Raw genomic sequence first — 18,240 nt, forward strand, 5'->3', positions numbered from 1 at the left:
AGTTTGTCCGCGAGAGAGGCGTCGTCGCTCCCCATTGAGGGGGCGCTGACTTTGTAGTCAGTTATTGTCCCCGCCATAAGCCTCTTGTGTCGTTTTGTGCCATTTGTGTCTCCAGTTTATCAGCATATGTCCGTTTTGTAAGTTTTACAGCCTTGCGCAGAGTATAGACTGAAGCCTTGTACTCTTCCATGTTTCCCGACTCTCTGCCCAGGTTGTAAGCAGTGGAGCGGGATTTCAGAGCTGCTCTGATAGTACTGTCCACCCACGGTTTCTGGTTTGGGAACACCCGCACCTTCTTTGTGGGTACAATACTATCAGCCAGTGTTGTGATGAAGCAGATAACGCTGTCGGCGAACTCGCTGACGTCACTGGCGCTTCCTTGAAACATATTCCAGTCAACATCCTCGAGCGCATCCTGAAGCGTGGCCTCTGATTGGTCGGTCCATTTTTTTGTCTCACGTGACACGACGGCGTTACGTGATCTTTGTTTGTAAGCCGAAATTCAATGGTGGAGCCGCTACAGCCTTTTAGCCGGCTCTGAACGGGGTGTAGCAGTGGTCGAGTGTGTTTCCTCCACTTGTGGAGCAGGCGATGTGTTGAAAAAAGGACGGCATCACTTTTTTCAAATTCGCCTGATTGAAATCACCAGCTACGATCATCGCTGCGTCCGGATGTTTAATTTGATGTTTGTTGAGATGATCTTGTAGCTCTGCCAGGGCCCTGGCGGTGTTTGCTTGTGGAGGGATATATACAGCAGTCATGATGACCGCAGTAAACTCTCTGGGAAGGTGGAACAGGCGGCATAGAATGGAGAGATGTTCCATGTCCGGGGAGCATGAACGGGATAGTACCTGCACCTCCTTGGGGCTAACCCAACCGTTGTTGGTAATGAGGCAGACACCCCCGCCGACGCTCTTGCCGGAGGCTGCCGTGCGATCCGCACGTAGGACGGTGAAGGAGTCCGAGGGAGAGACGCTGTGGTCCGGAGTCGCTGGCTTGAGCCATGTTTCCGTAAAACACATGATGTTGACGTCTTTTATTTCTCGTTGGAAACGGACCCTCGCTCTCAGATCGCCCATCCTCCCCTCCAACGAACGTGCATTCGCCAGAAAGATGGATGGAATTGCTGGGCGGTAAGCAGATCTTTTTAACCTCAGTCTGATTCCTCCTCGTTTCCCTCTGTGTCTCTTTCTGCCGGCTCCTTTGTCCTTGTTGTCCTTGTTATCCCGCCTGATCTCCGGTGGCCATTCTAGGCATAAAGTGTCTCCAAACTCCTCTTTGAGTCCGGAGTTTAGGTCCATAAGTGTCTGGCGGTCTTATGACGTCCCCGCCAGTGATGTTTTCATAAAAAAAGTAGTAAAAACAAACATAATAGCTAAAAATGTGCACAATCGTTGCTGAGCGAAACCAACAGCGACTGACCTGGGTCGCGCCATCACATGTCTCATCCATCAGCCATCGATATTTGGCTGAAGGTTACAGTGATGATTTTGATTTTGATGATGATGACTTTGATAGTGGTCCTTCAATAGTGCGACCGGACTTAATGTGAGACGGGAGACTGTTCCAAAGTCTGGGGGCAACGATAGAAAAAGCCCTGTCTCCTTTAGTTATGAGACGTGAGTGTGGGACTGAGACGAGTTGTTGCGAGGATGACCTAAAGTGACCTGGGAGCAGAATAAGGGGTCAGCAGGTCAATAATGTACTGCGGTGCTAATCAATGGAGAGCTTTAAAAACAGATCATACAATCTTAAAACATCTATTTTATATTTCACAGCCAGTACAAGTGAGCCATAAATGGACTAAATGTGTTGCCATTTCTTGGCTCCAGTTAAAACCGTTCTGAACCATTTGCAGGCGAGACAGAGTGGAAGTACTAGGAAGCCACAGTACAGTAATCCATCTGAGAGGTAATAAAAGCATGGAAAAGCAACTGTTTCAAGGTCCTCTAAAGATAAAAATGACTTTAACTTGGCTGGTTCTAAGCTGACAAAAACGACCTCTCACAACACGGGCTTATTAAAATTCAAAGGAGTGCCCGGAAAGACACCAAGATTTTAACTGCATTCTGCACAGGCGACTAAGAGCATTACTTAGGCTAGTGACAGAGCTAGGAGGGCCAAATATAATTACTTCACTTTTAAACTTTTGTTTTAATTTAGTTGAAGGATGTTCTTCTACATCCAGAATATAATGTCACATATTTTGGAATTTTCTTTTCTGAAATTCAAAAGAGCACTGAAATCTCATCTCCTAGATCACCAATATTTCCCATATGGACTTCCTTTACAAACTGTGGTCTGATGGCTTGTTGTATTTTGTTATTGTATTTTCGTTTTATTATATATTCTTCCTGTCATTAGTTGTTTTCTCTATACTTTTCTCTATACTTCATAAAAGTCAGACAAAGCTTTCCAAAAGCTCAAACAGTGAACTCCAAGCCCACGTGGTTGAACTAAAAATCCAAAGAAACAGACTAAGAAATGACGTAAACACCATGATCAGAACCGCAAAAAGAAATTTCATCAACGACAAAACTGAGGAAAACAAAAACAAACCCCGCGAACTTTGGAAATTACTCAATAATCAACTAGGCTGCAGTAAAAAACTTAAAACCAGATTCTCAAACATAAACATAAAGACGGACAACACGCTCATCACAGACAAGCTGGATGTAGCCAATTACTTAAACATCTTCTTCACAAACATAGCCACAACACTGGTAAACAAACTACCCTCCCACTCAGGGCATTATGGGGTAGAACACATAGTAGCATACTACAAAAACCTAGGGGTCCACAAAGACGACTTCAAACTTAAAATGGTAACAACCGATGAGGTACTCAAAAAATTGAGCGCCCTCCAACCTAACAAGGCCACTGGCCATGACAACATCCCTTCCAAATTCCTCAGAGACGCAGCAGCCGCCATCACCCCAGTCATCACACACATAATAAACCTCTCTATAAAACAGGGGCACGTCCCCAAGGACTTCAAAATTGCGAGAGTGACCCCTCTACACAAAAAGGGCAGCAAATTAGACCCAGGCAACTACCGCCCTGTTTCTATTCTTACCTCCATCTCGAAAGTCATGGAGAAAATAGTCTACGAACAGGTCGAAAAGTACCTGGCGGAAAAAAACCTAATCTACGAATTCCAATCTGGCTTCAGAACGTCCCACTCCACTGACACATGCCTCCTCTATTTGAACGACCACATCAAACAAGAGGTGGACGCTGGCAAATACTGCGGCATGGTCATGCTGGACCTACAAAAGGCCTTCGACACTGTCAATCACTCCATTCTAATGGACAAGCTAAAAGCAATTGGTTTTGATAGCCTATCAGTGAGCTGGATGCAATCCTACCTGGAGGGGAGAGAACAGATGGTAGAGGTAAACGGTACTCTATCCCCCCCCCTCACAGTGAGCTGTGGTGTTCCACAAGGAAGCATACTAGGACCGCTACTCTTCCTAATTTATGCAAATGACATGTCGTCAGCCTGTGACTGCAACTTGTTCCTGTTTGCGGACGACTCAGCCCTGCTGGTCTCTGACAAGAACAAATTGCAGGTTGAAAAAACCCTCAGCACGGAACTAGGCAAAATCTGCATATGGCTCGCTGATAACAAACTATCATTACACATGGGCAAAACAGAGTCCATTCTCTTCGGTTCAAATAACAAACTCAGCAAGACCGACGGCTTCTCAGTTACAGTGGGTGACAATATTGTCACAAGGAAAGACGAAATTACCTACCTGGGTTCCATCCTAGAGGCAAATCTTTCCTGTGACAAAATGGCATCCAATGTAATAAAAAAAGTCAACCAACGAACTAGATTCTTGTACCGGATCTCCTCTCTGGTAAACAAGAATACCCTGAGGACTCTGGCAGGAGCACTCATTCAAGGGTACTATGACTATGCGTGCACCTCATGGTACCAAAGCACCTCAAAGGCGCTTAAAACAAAATTACAAACATCACAAAACAAACTGGTCAGACTACTACTTGACCTGAACCCCAGAACCCACCTCACCCCTGCCCACTTTGCCAACCTAGGATGGCTTAGAGTAGACGACAGAGTACAGCAACTTGCAATGGGCCTGGTCTACAAGATACACTATACGACCGGGGTGCCCATGTACATGTCAAAATACTTCCCAAAGGTCAGTGAATACCACAACCACTACACCAGAGGAAGCTCAACAAATCATGTTAAACCCAGATTCGGCTCAAACAAGGGACTAAACACGTTTTGCAATTATGCCACAACAATGTGGAACGCCCTACCCAAAGCTGTAAAGGAATGTGAATCCCTGCCCACATTCAAAACCGCCCTTAAAGAGCACCTACGGGAGGCTGCAATTCGAAACTGGCCACCGTAAATGCCCAAAACCCCCACCACCTCCTAATAGACAGTCTCCTCCCCACCGCATGTATATATTCCCTCCCCGCCGTATGTATATTCCCCTCCCACCCACCCACCCCCTCCTAATGTACAGTCCCCTCCCCATCATATGTATATACTCTGTCAGGATCTAGGGGTAACAGTACTGTATATTTGAATACCGCCTATGTCACAAATGTATCAGTACTAAATACCTATATGTCCCTATGCCATAAATGTCATGTATGTTATGTATGTCATAAATGTCTATATGAATTGAAAATGGGGGACCCTGATGGAAACAAGACAAACGTCTTTCTCAGGTCTGCATCCCCTTAACAATTGTATGTATTGAGCCGTACTGTATTGTACCCATTCTGCAATCTGTTAAATAAAGTTTTCATTCATTCATTCATTCATTCATTCATTCATTCATTCACCAGAAATCGTATGGCATGGGTGCCTGCTTCGGTGTCTATGTAGACCTGCTTGTGTGTGTTTGTTTGGGGAGGGGGGGGGGGGATTTTATATTTTATCTTGATATAATATCAGTGTAATTTTGCTTTCTGGTGAATGCCACATGCAAGCCCCTAGAGGGTTTTTAGGCAATTCTCCTACACATCCCTTGTGGATTATATTGTATTATATATGTAATTGTTTTTATATGTGTAAATAAACAAACAAACAAACAAATGTCATCTAGACAGATAAATTGGTTCTTCAATGAGCAAGCATTGTCGGGTGTAACTGGCAGATACACCGGACAATAGAGCCTTGGGGAATGCCACATTTTTTTTTTATCCACTTTTTCTCCCATTTTTCTATTTTTCTCCCATCCCAATTTCGTATCATCCAATTCAACCCTCCCCTGTCACGGACGCTGTTTCTTGCCTCCCACAAGCCGGCTGCAATGTGGACTAAGTCATACATAGCACAAGTCCCCTCCGGTACTTGAGGTAACAGCAGTCGCATCTTTTCACCTGCGCAGCTCGATCTCTCAGTGGCGAGGAGTAACGCGTGGGAGGCTCACGCTGCCCCCGACACTTCCTGATTCTACTGCGCAGGCGCACCAACCGACCTGTAGGAGTCGCTGTCCACAACGCCCGATCCCCACCCATCAGTTTCCCACCCCCTAATACGGCCAATGTGTATTAGTATGGACGACCAGCTAAACTGAAAGCAATGTGGAGCGCTGGGCTCGAACAGGCGAGCCCAGCGTCTCCAGTATTCGTGGCGAGCGCCTTGCCCACTACGCCACGTAGCCGCCCTTTGGGAATGCCACAGTTAATGGAGGCAGCTTCCTACTTTAACCTTCTAAAAAGCCGACATAGACAAAGATTCGCCTGGACATAGTGTTTTTGCCAATTCTGAGCTTGTTCTTTGAGTCTGTATCAAGTGTTACACCTTTTATGATTCAGGGGAACCTACCCTTTATTTCTGGTGTAAAGTCACCATCATATTATTACCTTTGTGTGTGAGCAGGCAGTATTTTACATTTAAAAAAAGGCCGGTGTAAGTGAACAAAACTTGTTTCTTGTTGAATAAATGCATAGTCTTGTTATGGGGGGGGGGGGGTGTCAGGAGAACCCAAGAACACAAGGCACAGGAGAATGAAGTGGTTCAGGTTATTTATTAGGAGTGTGTGTGTGTGTGTGTGTGTGTGTGTGTGTGTGTGTGTGTGTGTGTGTGTGTGTGTGTGTGTGTGTGTGTGTGTGTGTGTGTGTGTGTGTGTGTGTGTGTGTGTGTGTGTGTGTGTGTGTGTGTGTGTGTGTGTGTGTGTGTGTGTGTGTGTGTGTGTGTGTGTGTGTGTGTGTGTGTGTGTGTGTGTGTGTGTGTGTGTGTGTAACAGATGTTCTCCAAGAGGCTGGTGTCGTTCTCGGTGTGGATCGATCGGACACGGTGGGCAAGGAACACATGGGCCATGGCAGCCATCTTTGTTCTGACCATGGCTGAGATCGCCGACATGGTAAGACCGTGAGCTTGTTTGTGTGTGTGGTGGTAATGGAAAAAACCTAGAAAGTCAGGAAAACATTATGTTAATCTAGCGAGTCATGGAGAAAAGATCTGGAAGAATGCTTACAATTTTCTAAATCCAGAAATTCCAGGGGAAATGAACATGTTTAAGCCCTAGCCATATTTTCAGAAAATTAGCCTAAAAATACATACCTAAGTAAATGGATGATTGCTCCACTTCTACAAGATCCATTTGCATGTTCTTGGTATCTAGGGACATCTGTGGACATCAGGGAATGTATTCCCAGTGTCAGACATAGTGTGTCTGTCTGTTAATAGGCTTGAGTAAATTGTAATGATTCTTTTTTTTGTATTTTTTATCTTTGACGGTGAATAACACCATTCTAACATTGAACAGACATGAAGAATTGCCACTGAGCTCATTCAGCACCTTCTTGAGATCACGTGTACATCTAAGCAGAGATCTTTTGGGGAAATTAGCTTATTTGCCATCTACCCTGGAGTTAGACAAGCAGATACATACCCTTTTATTCTCTGTGCATGCATTAGGCAGGCATTAGGCTTTTTTCATTTCTCCACGTGGTAAATACACAGGTCACAACATGTTTACAGGAAAGTTTTGGAGTTGTATTTGGAGTGTATTTCGTGACTGTTGGGAACTAGGCTACACTGGCACACCTACTTCCAGTGAATGACGCTAAGCTAGGCTAACGGCGCGGCTGTTCCCTAAGCCTAATGCATGCACAGAGAAGAAAAGGGTATGTATCTGCTTGTCTAACTCCAGGGTAGATGGCAAATAATAATTTCCCAAAAAGTTGGCGTGTTCCTTTAAAGATTAACCCTTTCTCTGCCACGCTTATATCCATCCTTATACCATCCTCTGCCAGCTCTATTTGTCTATGGAGATGTTCCCCTTCTTTGCAGGGCTATAACTTTTTAAATTGTATTGCTAAATTGACATTACTATGGCCCATTCAACGTCAAGTATCTATCGTTTAGGATGTAGCAACGTTCTACTTTTTCATTCACATATTCATACTAAAATACGGTCTAAAGTATAAATATGTTTTTATCGTTTTCTGCAGCATTCTGCAGAACGTGAGTTATAGCCCTAAATACATATATTAGATCATCAGATGTAGTTTGATACCGATTGACGTCAGATTAAAAATTTCAATTGTACAAGGTCCTACACGTCACGTCATCTGCTGGTGACCGGAGGGGGGGGGGGGGGGGGGGGGGGGGGGGGTTTATAAGTCCGTGGCCGACGTTAAATCATTTATTTAGTATGGGTGATATGTTGATCGGAGCAGTGTGTATGTATAATAATAATCAAACACGCTGAAACTCACCGCAGCTTCCTCGTAGCGTTGGGCGATCAGCGTGGAGCAGAAAGTTCGCTATTATGGGATGTCGATCTAGTTGGTCCAGTTCCAGGTTGTATAATACTATATACGTCCAAATCATGTTGTTTATCGAGTTATTGGCAACGGATCGCTATCCAGTGTATCAAGCTGGAGTCCCGCTAGTGATAGCGAGTGGCCGGACGAAATATGGGTGAGCACCACTTCCGGCTGCTCACTTCCGGTTTTGGCGATTCGCCGATCGGCCACCAGATGGCGGTCTTGAGTTGAGAGGAGATCAACAGCAAGTCTCAAGTCTCCGTGGGTGAAATATGATTGCCATGACAGATTTTTGAAGTATTGATCTCAAAGACGCTGTACGACGTCATTGGCAGATTAAGCATGGCGAGCAATGACGTCTAAAGTCGTCCTTGGCGATTAAAGGGTTAAAGTAAGCGCTCTCTACAGATATTGAACATCATTTTGTAAAATGTCCAGTGTCACCAGTAATACCGGCGTTGTCATGAAGTTTATTAGCCATGGGAAATTCCACGTCACCACGGCAACCCTAACACGCGGGCTCATATCCACCCGTGAGCTCTCTCACCTCGTCCACATTGTCTCTTCAGAGTCTTTCATGTGTCTGACTACCTGTCCCCGCCGGGGTCTATTACGACTCTTTAGCTGTCTATTTCTCTGCCTGCAGCCTCATTAGTGGCGTCCCACCGGGGACGGCCTGTTTCACGGACTACTGCCTCCTCAGTCAGCCAGGGAAGAGAGAGAGGCTAAGAGATGAGGGGAAACCTGTTGGTTAAAACAGTCATATATGTACTAACTGGCAGTGTTTTAGTGCTCATTCTGGGAGTGTGGGGAGTGGACCTACTGTCTGACTGTGATTATAGAGTGTAGACGGTGCCTACGTTTTGTTTATCACTTGGAAAATACAGTTTTCTTGCAAAGAAGGGCTCCCCAGCCCCCACCACGTCTCTGCTACCAGGTGACAGTCACAGAAGAGGCCCTCTGGACTAACAGTCAGGGGTGTAAAGTACTTGAGTAATTGTACTTCGTTACAATACTTAAGTACTGTTTTTGTGGATTTGTACTTTACTCTAGTATTATTAGGTTTGTATACAGTACTTGTACTTTTACTCAATTACATTTCAGAGGAAAAAAAACATACTTTTTACTACTTACATTTAAAATACAGACCTACAAAGTACAAAGTACAAATCTTGCAGGTCCAACAATTTTAATTAGTATAAGCGGGGATCTTTGATTGATCTGCTATCAGAAGAATAGACGGTCAGAAAAAAAGTTTTTACTTATACTTTTTAGTACTTAAGTACATTTAAAAGTAGAAACTTTTTTACATTTACTCAAGTGTGTTTTTAGCCAGATACTCTGACTTTTACTTGAGTACGATTTTGAGACGGTACCCATACTTTCACTAAGTATAATTTCTGGGTAGTTTTTACACCCCTGCTTTTGTAACATCCTTCCACGTTACTCACACCTGACATTCCTTCCAATGTCATCCTCCTCCTTCTGTGTCTCTCCTCGACGTTCCAGCTGAGCTGTGTCTCGCCGCCTCTCCTGCTCTCCAACACCAGCACCGGCGGCGTGGCCCTGGAGGCGCTGGGCGACGGCGGCTGTGCCCAAAACCCCAAGCACTTCAGCTTCATGGCGGTGATGTCGCTCATAGCAACCGCCATGTTGGTGCAGGCCAGCCACCTGGTAAAACTGGGACTCATGGCGATGGTCGTCACGGCGACCGGCGCCGTCAACATCTACAGCTGGCGCGACATGTACGACCTGTACGACTTCATGCGGTTCGCCGCATACAGGTGAGAGACGGTAGTGTAGTGTGGTAGTGAAAGGGTTAACCTTCTGTAGGGTGGTAGTGAAATGGTTAACCTTATATAGTGTGGTAGTGAGAGGGTTCACCTTCTGTAGTGTGGTAGTGAAATGGTTAACCTTATGTAGTGTGGTAGTGAAAGGGTTAACCTTCTGTAGTGTGGTAGTGAAATGGTTAACCTTATGTAGTGTGGTAGTGAAAGGGTTAACGAAGGGTTATGTATATAACCCAGTTCTGTGAGTTATGGTGCGCTCAGCACCTGTCTGCATATATCTCGCTTCAGCGTATATACACTGAATAAAAAATTCCACCATGTGCCTTTACATGCCAGCATTCATCTGGCTACACCCCCATCCGCTTACCTACATAAGCAGGGGTGGGGCCACACACTCATCTCCTTCCCAACAAATTTCACCACAATGAAAAATCAAGGGCCGCAGCGGCGTCCAGGTGCTGAGCGCACCATAACTCACAGAACTGGGTTATATACATAACCCTTCGTTCTGTTTCGTTATGGCTTGCTCAGCACCTGTCTGCATAACAGGGGCTGAGCGGAGCCATAGCCCGACGAATGTACCCCGCTGAGGCCCCCCACAACCATCAGACCGGGGAGGACCGAGCCCCCCCGACCCTCCCTAATGGAGGATACCCCCCCTATTGGAGGTTCACGGGAGGGCGACGGATCCGACCGTGCGAAGAGGCACTCAAGCAACTCAACGCACAGGGTGAGCAGACCGTGGCTTGACCCCATGACTACACACACGCACAACCCGCATGCCACCCGGGAACGAACGGAAGGAACAACCTCGTTACTGCCCCCAGAAATCACGGGGTCAAGAGAAAACTCAACCCTGTGGCAAGGCCGTAGCAGCGGAGCGCGAAGGAAGACCCAGACCCACTGAAGGGACTGGATCCCCTGGAAAATGGGGGCCCGGAGAGGTCAATGACGCCAGGCATCAAGACCCCACCAGGTGGTCACTTAGTGACACCGCCCCCCACATCGCCAGCATATTCGGATAAGGCCCCTCCAGGAGCGGGCCCTTTCCCCCCAATAGCACACCGCCTGGCACACTGACCCTGCAGAACAGGCAGTCAGCATGGCCGTAAGCACACAAAAAAGGTTAACCAACGGAAGCAGGCAACGCACCGGGGAAACCAGGCAACAGGCTGTAACCTGAGCCTGGAGCACTGCGGACGAGACAGGCGCCAAAGGAGTCAGCTGAAAACAGCCCCCCCGGCGGAAGGGGCGTATGCTGGCGTTGTTGCATGACAAAGCCTCCATTAAAAAAAAAACCCACCCAGAGGGGTCGAGGCAGAGAAGGCTGACATGATTGGCAGACGTCATGAACGTGCAGGGGCACACTCAACCAGGTAACCCGGGAGTTGACTCTGCTCCAACACACCACAGAACCAACCACCCTGTCGTTACCAGATGCGGTGGTTGTTCCTATAACCCCTCAAGAAAAAACTCCAAAACACACCTGCGGGCATACACTGGCTATACCGCAGTACAAGTGTTTCAGTTTTCAAAAAAGGGTTATCCCAGGCCTACGGTATCAACAAAACTTTACTTTGGACTGGGCCCGGCGGCACGGGAAGCACAGGGTTACCAGAGGAGGTCCAAGACCACCCCAACAGCCCCCTCTTCGCCACGCGTGAGAGAGGAGCGAAAAGAATGGAGAACCAGCCCTAAGCACACCACACTTGGTATTCCCAGGCAGTCTCCCAACCAAGTACTAACCAGGACCGAACCTGCGTAGCGTCCGAGATCGAACGAGATCGGGCGTGTACAGGTTGGTATGGCCGTAAGCCATTACAATAGTGTACCCAACATGTACCCAACAAGGGTCTCCATAGCGCCTAACCCTGCGACACCCGGACCGACCTGGCATTTTTCCCCCCGAAAAAAGCACAAGTCCCTCAGGGTACCAGAACAGCAGATCTGCATCCCCGGCGGACAACGGGTTAACTGACCTGGACCAGCGTGACCAGACCAGTCCCGTATCCTAACCACGCCGACATGCCCACTCCAGAAGAGGGGGTAGGTATGCGTGTCGATCTAAAACATGAAAAGAGGGCGCCACCCAGACGGTCCCCATTTAGACCGTGCTCAGTGGCCCACCCCAAGGGCGTGAGACCCCTCTACCTATGTCCAGATCTATTCCGTTAACATCCCCCAGATATGAACGAGAATTCATCGAGACAACCTAGTAAACTGGCGCTCGGAAGAGACAAAACTCCATCCCAGTTGCCCTATAAAAACGCTGTTTTAACAAGCAACCAAGGTGCACTTAGCCCCTGTGTGATTCTGTCACAGAAACACACCTGAGCCAGCACTATGTATGCGTCGAGACCCAAACACATCAATGGATAGTCTAGCAAGACACCAAACATTGTTCCTCCAAGTCGCCTGGGAGAACGACACAGAGCCGTCGTGCTTCATGTACCTTCCTCTTTTTATTCAAAAAAGAAAGAACACAGACTGACATGAATCCCTCGTGACGACGCTGAGGGTAAAAAATGTTACATTTTTACATCCCACCACCCTCCCATAGGGAGGAGACGGAAATCCCCAGATTTCCACTCGAGCTGTATAGATTGAAAAGAATATATTGCAACATTGAGCCATGTAATATTTTGGGTTAGGGCTCTCCGAGGAGGAGGCACTGAACCAATACACACTCAATAATCGAATTGAATCGAATACACACAATAGAGCAGGACTCCTTTTTGAAGTTCTACTCACCTTGACAATCTGAGGAGGAGGCTCTAAACTCTGAGGAGGCTCCCTCACAGGGAAGGAGAGTCCTAACTCACAGAAGGCCCGAGTAGGAGCTTCATGAGGAGGAGCCCTGACCACTCCCTGAAACAGATCCATCATATGGACCTGAACAGCTCACGGAAGTCTTACCAACAGAGACGCGCACAGTGACGTACTCTATGGCGGGGGGATTTCTGCGGTGCACACGCCCAATCTTCCAGGGCGTGGGACCAGGAAACTCCCCCCCCCCCCCTCTTACCCTGTAACGTGCCGAACAGCAACGTGACAGGAACCTTGAAGGACAGGAGGTTATAACCCCTGCCCATCAAAAGGGGAGGAAAGGATTACCAGTTCACCCCTTTACGACCCCACACCCATGATACGATGTAATGACAAAAAAGAGCATGACACAGTCACAGTCAGCTACATGAAGTGTCTAACAGCTTCACACAGCTCATGTGCTAACCTGCTATCTGATTTTTACTAAGGAAAAAACACAGAATAGAGAGGGCCCCCTTAAGAGCCCCGGTACCAGACTTACACATGTGCTTCTGTGGCCAACCTAACCCAGTTGTAGATCCAAGACACACACAACCCTTTATCACCACAAAAAATGGCAAATACACTCTACAGAGGAATGCCGTTTTTCATAATGAGAGAATACACAATTCTCGATTAGTATCGGCCACAGGCCTTGCTAAGCACACACGAAAAGTGACTAAACAATCTTTTCTTTAGGAAAATATAGTTTCTCAAGCGGTTTTAGCACAACCACAGCAACTAAGCTAAGGGTTACATCGTATCCCACAACACAGTGACACAATATATTGTAAACAACATGTCTGAGAGGAGGGTGGGGAAGTCCCCAGGGAACCGGGGGGAACACCCCTCCTACCTTACCCTTGATACGGCCAGTTGAACAGGTAAACCTGTTAATATGTGAACACACTGTTCATTGTCATTACAGGCTGAGAAAATAATTCATTCTTCACTCATATGTCACTAAGCATAGCTTTACAGGTTAATTGACCCCCTTAGTTGTGAGTACACGGTACATGAACACACATGATGTTTCTCAACACAACAAACCAGATCATTTTTACATATGTAACAAAAAACCCGATTTGCATGGAGAAGCTAATACCAGTGACAAGACAATTCACACACAACTCGCGTCGTATCCTAAATGTATTACAGCAACACCCGTTTTGGAAAACATCGTTATTACAAAACATTAGAAGGGAAGGAAGAAGACGCGTTTTAAGGTCTGGTCGGGACCTTTCCTACCGTGAGCGCAGACCAAGCGAACTGCAGTCTGGCTAACAGGGCACCGATAGTAAACACAGCATTCCTGTGTTGACGACACGGGCAGCGTCGCTGCTCCACCCCGCCGCTACGGTTCTCCTTGTTGACGCAGTCCTCGCCGGCCGGGCTCCCGGTAGGTTCGACTAACATCCTCTGTCAAAGATGACGTCGTAGTCAGAGTGTTTAAAGCATGTTATAGTCTCAGAACGTTAAACAGTGTAGCATTAAGCTAACAGCCAATCGGCTGATAGCAACAAGCTAACGTATACCAGCCTGGTAAACACAGCGAGCTAACGCCGCAGCTAACAGCTGCGCGGCTAACAGCTGCGCGGCTAACAGCTGACTGGCAGTAGTCCATAACTAGCACGCAAGCTAACCAGCCATCACCTGAACTGTATACAATGACATAACAAGCTACACTTCAGACAGGCCGCTGTCCCAATCCCTTCCCTAACAGGGAAAAGAAAAGAGATGTCAGAACACAGTTTCAACGGTGATCCAGACACACACAGGGCCCTTTGAGCATGGAACTTCCGATAAAGAAGATCTTATGCCCACATTTCCTTGTTAGGGTAAACTTTCATTTGTATATGAAAGATGGGGCCTACACGGGACAGAGAAGCATCCGCTCTAGAATCCTGAGATCACCAGAACCTAGCGCGGGCCACTAGATTAGTCATCATGGGCATCAGGCCAAGATCCTCCGACCACCGTTTTAAGCCGAGCAGAGGACCTTAGCCTGGGGTCGGCGTTTCGTAAATTGTTAGCTAACCCCCATAGCATCAACAACAACCAGAGCTTGCAATCAAAACAGTACATACCAAACCTGGAACCCACCGCTTCTCACAACAGTCGGTTCGTCCTACAGTCCAGCTGTGTTGCTGGAGGGTCTTACCCCATCCAGCCGCAGCAAGCAGGATTGTAGTTGGAAAGCATGTCAGCGGCGTGAGCTCCTAATACGAAAAAACCGGTGGAGGTGTAGAATGATCATCATCTTCCAGACACTCCAGTAACGAAGACAATATCGCCGTATTTTCTCGAAAATAGTGAGAGAGAAAATAAAGATATGATGTCAACGTATCTCCTTGTTCTTCCTTTCCTCAGAGTAAATATTTTTCTCCACGTCAAGTGGGCATGTGAGCAGCACGTAGCTTGTGGATGAAATTTGAGAAGGAGATGAGTGTGTGGCCCCACCCCTGCTTATGTAGGTAAGCGGATGGGGGTGTGGCCAGATGAATGCTGGCATGTAAAGGTACATGGTGGAATTTTTTATTCAGTGTATATACGCTGAAGCGAGATATATGCAGACAGGTGCTGAGCAAGCCATAACGAAACAGAACCTTCTGTAGTGTGGTAGTGAAAGGGTTAACCTTATGTAGTGTGGTAGTGAAAGGGTTAACCCTTTGTCGTGTGGCAGTGAAAGGGTTAACCCTCTGTATTGTCGCAGCGAAAGGGTTAACCCGTAGTCTACTATTGCTGTATTACTCCTTTTTGTCTTTTTTTGTGTATGAACAAATGTGTGGGCATATAGTTGTCTACAGTTAAGTATTCTTAGCTATTTGACATAGTTTGATTATTGGATATTGGACCTTGTCTTGTGTGTGTGTACTAGTACTTTGTCATGTTTAGTACTTGTAATGTTATATGTTATGTTGTAAGTATTGTGTGTGTGTGTGTGTGTGTTTGTGTGTGTGTGTGTGTATGTGCGTGCGTGCGTGTTTGTGTTTGTGTGTATACACTATTACTTTGTCCTGTTTAATGTCATGTTATGATGTAAATAATATTGTTTTCTGTTTACTTGTAATGTTATATGTTATGATGTAAGTCAAGATCAAGACAAATTAGACACATATCTTAATCAAATTACTCTCCCTAAAATTACGGAGGAAGACGCTAAACAGTTAGAAGTACCGATCACATTAGAAGAACTCAAGGAGGCCATATCCGGAATGAAAAACGGCAAGGCTCCGGGAATTGACGGTATCCCATCAGAAATGTACATTTCTTGCTGGGACATATTTGGACCCTTATTACTAAATATGATCTTATACTCAGTCAAAGAGGGAAGCTTCCATAAACACCAAAATACCGCACTCATTTCAGTTCTTCACAAAAAAGACAAAGACCCCACTGAGTGCGGTAGTTACCGTCCTTTAAGCCTCCTCGGAACCGATGTCAAACTGTACTCTAAGATATTAGCCATCAGATTGCAAAAGCATATGACGTCTTTAGTTCATCCGGACCAAACAGGCTTCATAAAAGGTCGCCTGATCAATGATAACATAAGGCGAATACTGCACGTACTAGATGCTGACAAAGAGGACACCACACCTAAGGCGATACTATCCCTGGATGCTATGAAAGCATTTGACAGGTTAGAATGGTCGTTTCTATGGGCAGTATTAGAAAGGATGGGGTTAGGAAAAGGATTCATTGATATGATTAAAGTACTATACAAGGACCCATCGGCCAGGATTACAACAGGCACATTCATCTCCGATATCTTTCCGGTATCACGCTCAGCCAGACAGGGTTGCCCTCTTAGTCCCGGACTATTCGATCTATCATTAGAACCTTTAGCACAATTTATAAGACAATCCCAACACATAGAACCAATAGTAATCAAGGGCACACATCTTAAAATTAGTTTATATGCGGACGACGTAATATTGTTCATGCAAAACCCCAACAACACATTGCCGCATATACTCAAGTTGATAGAAAACTTTGGTGATTTATCGGGATTTAAAATAAATTGGCCTAAGTCGGCGTTTCTTCCTCTTAACACCAGTGCAAAAAAAGACACAACCCTCCCAGGTGCGATACCCATGGTCAAACATTTCAGATGCTTGGGTGTGGAAATATTTCCCACCATAAGACAAACGGTGAAGCACAATTACACAAAAATACAGAACAAAATCAAAGACGACCTGGACAGGTGGGCAAAACTTAAAAACTCAGTACAGGCAAGGGTATCAATAGTTAAGATGGATGTATTACCAAGAATCAATTTCTTCAGCTCAATGCTTCCGTTACCTCCTCCAGAGGGCTACTGGAAAAGATTACAAACCTCCACATACAAATTTATTTGGAATAACAAACCACCTCGCATAAAAAGATCCACCGCACAGAGAAATAAAGCAGACGGTGGCATGGCAGTCCCAGATTTTTTACAATATTTTAAGGCCTTCACTTTAAGACCAGTGAAGATATGGTTTGACCCCCAGGCTTTGGTATCTTGGAGAGAATTAGAAGAAAACATGGTAGCCCCACAGAGACTGGAAGACATAGCACACACTAAACTTTCAATCAAGCATTGTGAGCGAGAATTTGGCCCAATAATTACCCATGCAATCAGAACATGGCGGGAAACACAAAAGAAATATCCTAACCCTCAAGAATGGCATAATCACACTCCCATATTCAATAACAATGCACTCTTAATGGGAAAACGACCTATAAGATTCCCTATATGGGAAGAGAAAGGCATACACTCATTAGGGGATATTTTTAATAACAAGGGCCTCTGTAGTTATGTCGAAATATGCATAAAGTTTAACCTCACCGAGTCCACATGGCTTTTTTACATACAGTTACGACTTTGTATGAGATCTCACGGTGTTCCATTACTCGTACCAATTGAACACCACAGATACCACACATTTTTCTATGAAAGAGATACATTGGGAGGTTTTGTATCAAGTTTTTATTATCAATTACTAACGTCCTCGTATGAAACCCTTCAAATAGACACTGTCTGGAGGAGGGATATACCAGACCTGGAATATGACTTTGATTGGCAAGGAGCCTGGGCAAATGTCCGACTTACATCAAGGAACCCGGATCATCAACAAATCAATCTGAACTATATTCACAGGACATACTTGACTCCTATAAGGCTGTGCAAAATGGGGCTTATACAAGACTCCAAATGCTCCCAATGTACAAATGGGGACGAAGGAACATTTATGCACATGTATTGGGACTGCCCACCAGTTAAGGCATTCTGGAAAGATGTGTCCCAACAATTATCAACACTCGTATTTTGGAATATACCTGTACACCCCGCGGTATTACTATTGAATGATGTTTTTGAGTTTGCAGTGAATCCACAACTAAAAAGATTGGTTTTATCGGGTATCACAGTAGCTAAAAAACTGATCGCATCACGTTGGTTTCAACCGGAAAAAATGTGCCGAAAAGTGTGGTTTCTTACATATCTTGATGTGATATATCAAGAAATATCTACAGCAAGAATTCTGGGGCTCAATGAATCCAAAATGTCAATGTGGTTAGAAGTGGTGGAGAGAATAAAAGCTAGCTTATAATGGCGGTGTCTGGTTAGGAGTGAGGGATAATGGAGGTACTATCCAAGAGGGGGTCTGGGAGGGGGGGGTTTGAGCTGGAGCATATGTGTGTAGGGTTTTAGAAAATAGGTATTAGGGGTATATTATATACTAACATTTATATAATTGTAATTTCGCTGGATATACACTGTATACGGCTAAAATGTTATTATAGACTATTTTTGTTTTATCCTGTTTCTGTACTTGCATATATTATAACCACCTTTACTGAAAGTTTCATTATGCATTGTGTGTTGAGTACTGACTTT

The 18,240-nt window shown here is 45.6% G+C and overlaps 1 protein-coding gene across 1 annotated transcript in view; it reads left to right on the top strand.

Annotated features, from left to right (window-relative positions):
- Positions 1-18,240, top strand: part of LOC311228412 (adenylate cyclase type 3-like) — a gene marked incomplete at its 3' end in the record, with an annotated part of 80,770 nt that overhangs the window by 50,826 nt on the left and 11,704 nt on the right. Inside the window, exons 11-12 of the mRNA XM_084314320.1 lie at positions 6,237-6,353; positions 9,274-9,548. Of these exons, the coding sequence (XP_084170446.1) occupies positions 6,237-6,353; positions 9,274-9,548 (392 nt within the window). The remainder of the gene's footprint in view (positions 1-6,236; positions 6,354-9,273; positions 9,549-18,240) is intronic.

This window comes from Notolepis coatsorum (genome assembly GCF_963971535.1).
Source record: "Notolepis coatsorum genome assembly, chromosome: 5".
In the NCBI taxonomy this organism is placed as follows: domain Eukaryota; kingdom Metazoa; phylum Chordata; class Actinopteri; order Aulopiformes; family Paralepididae; genus Notolepis; species Notolepis coatsorum.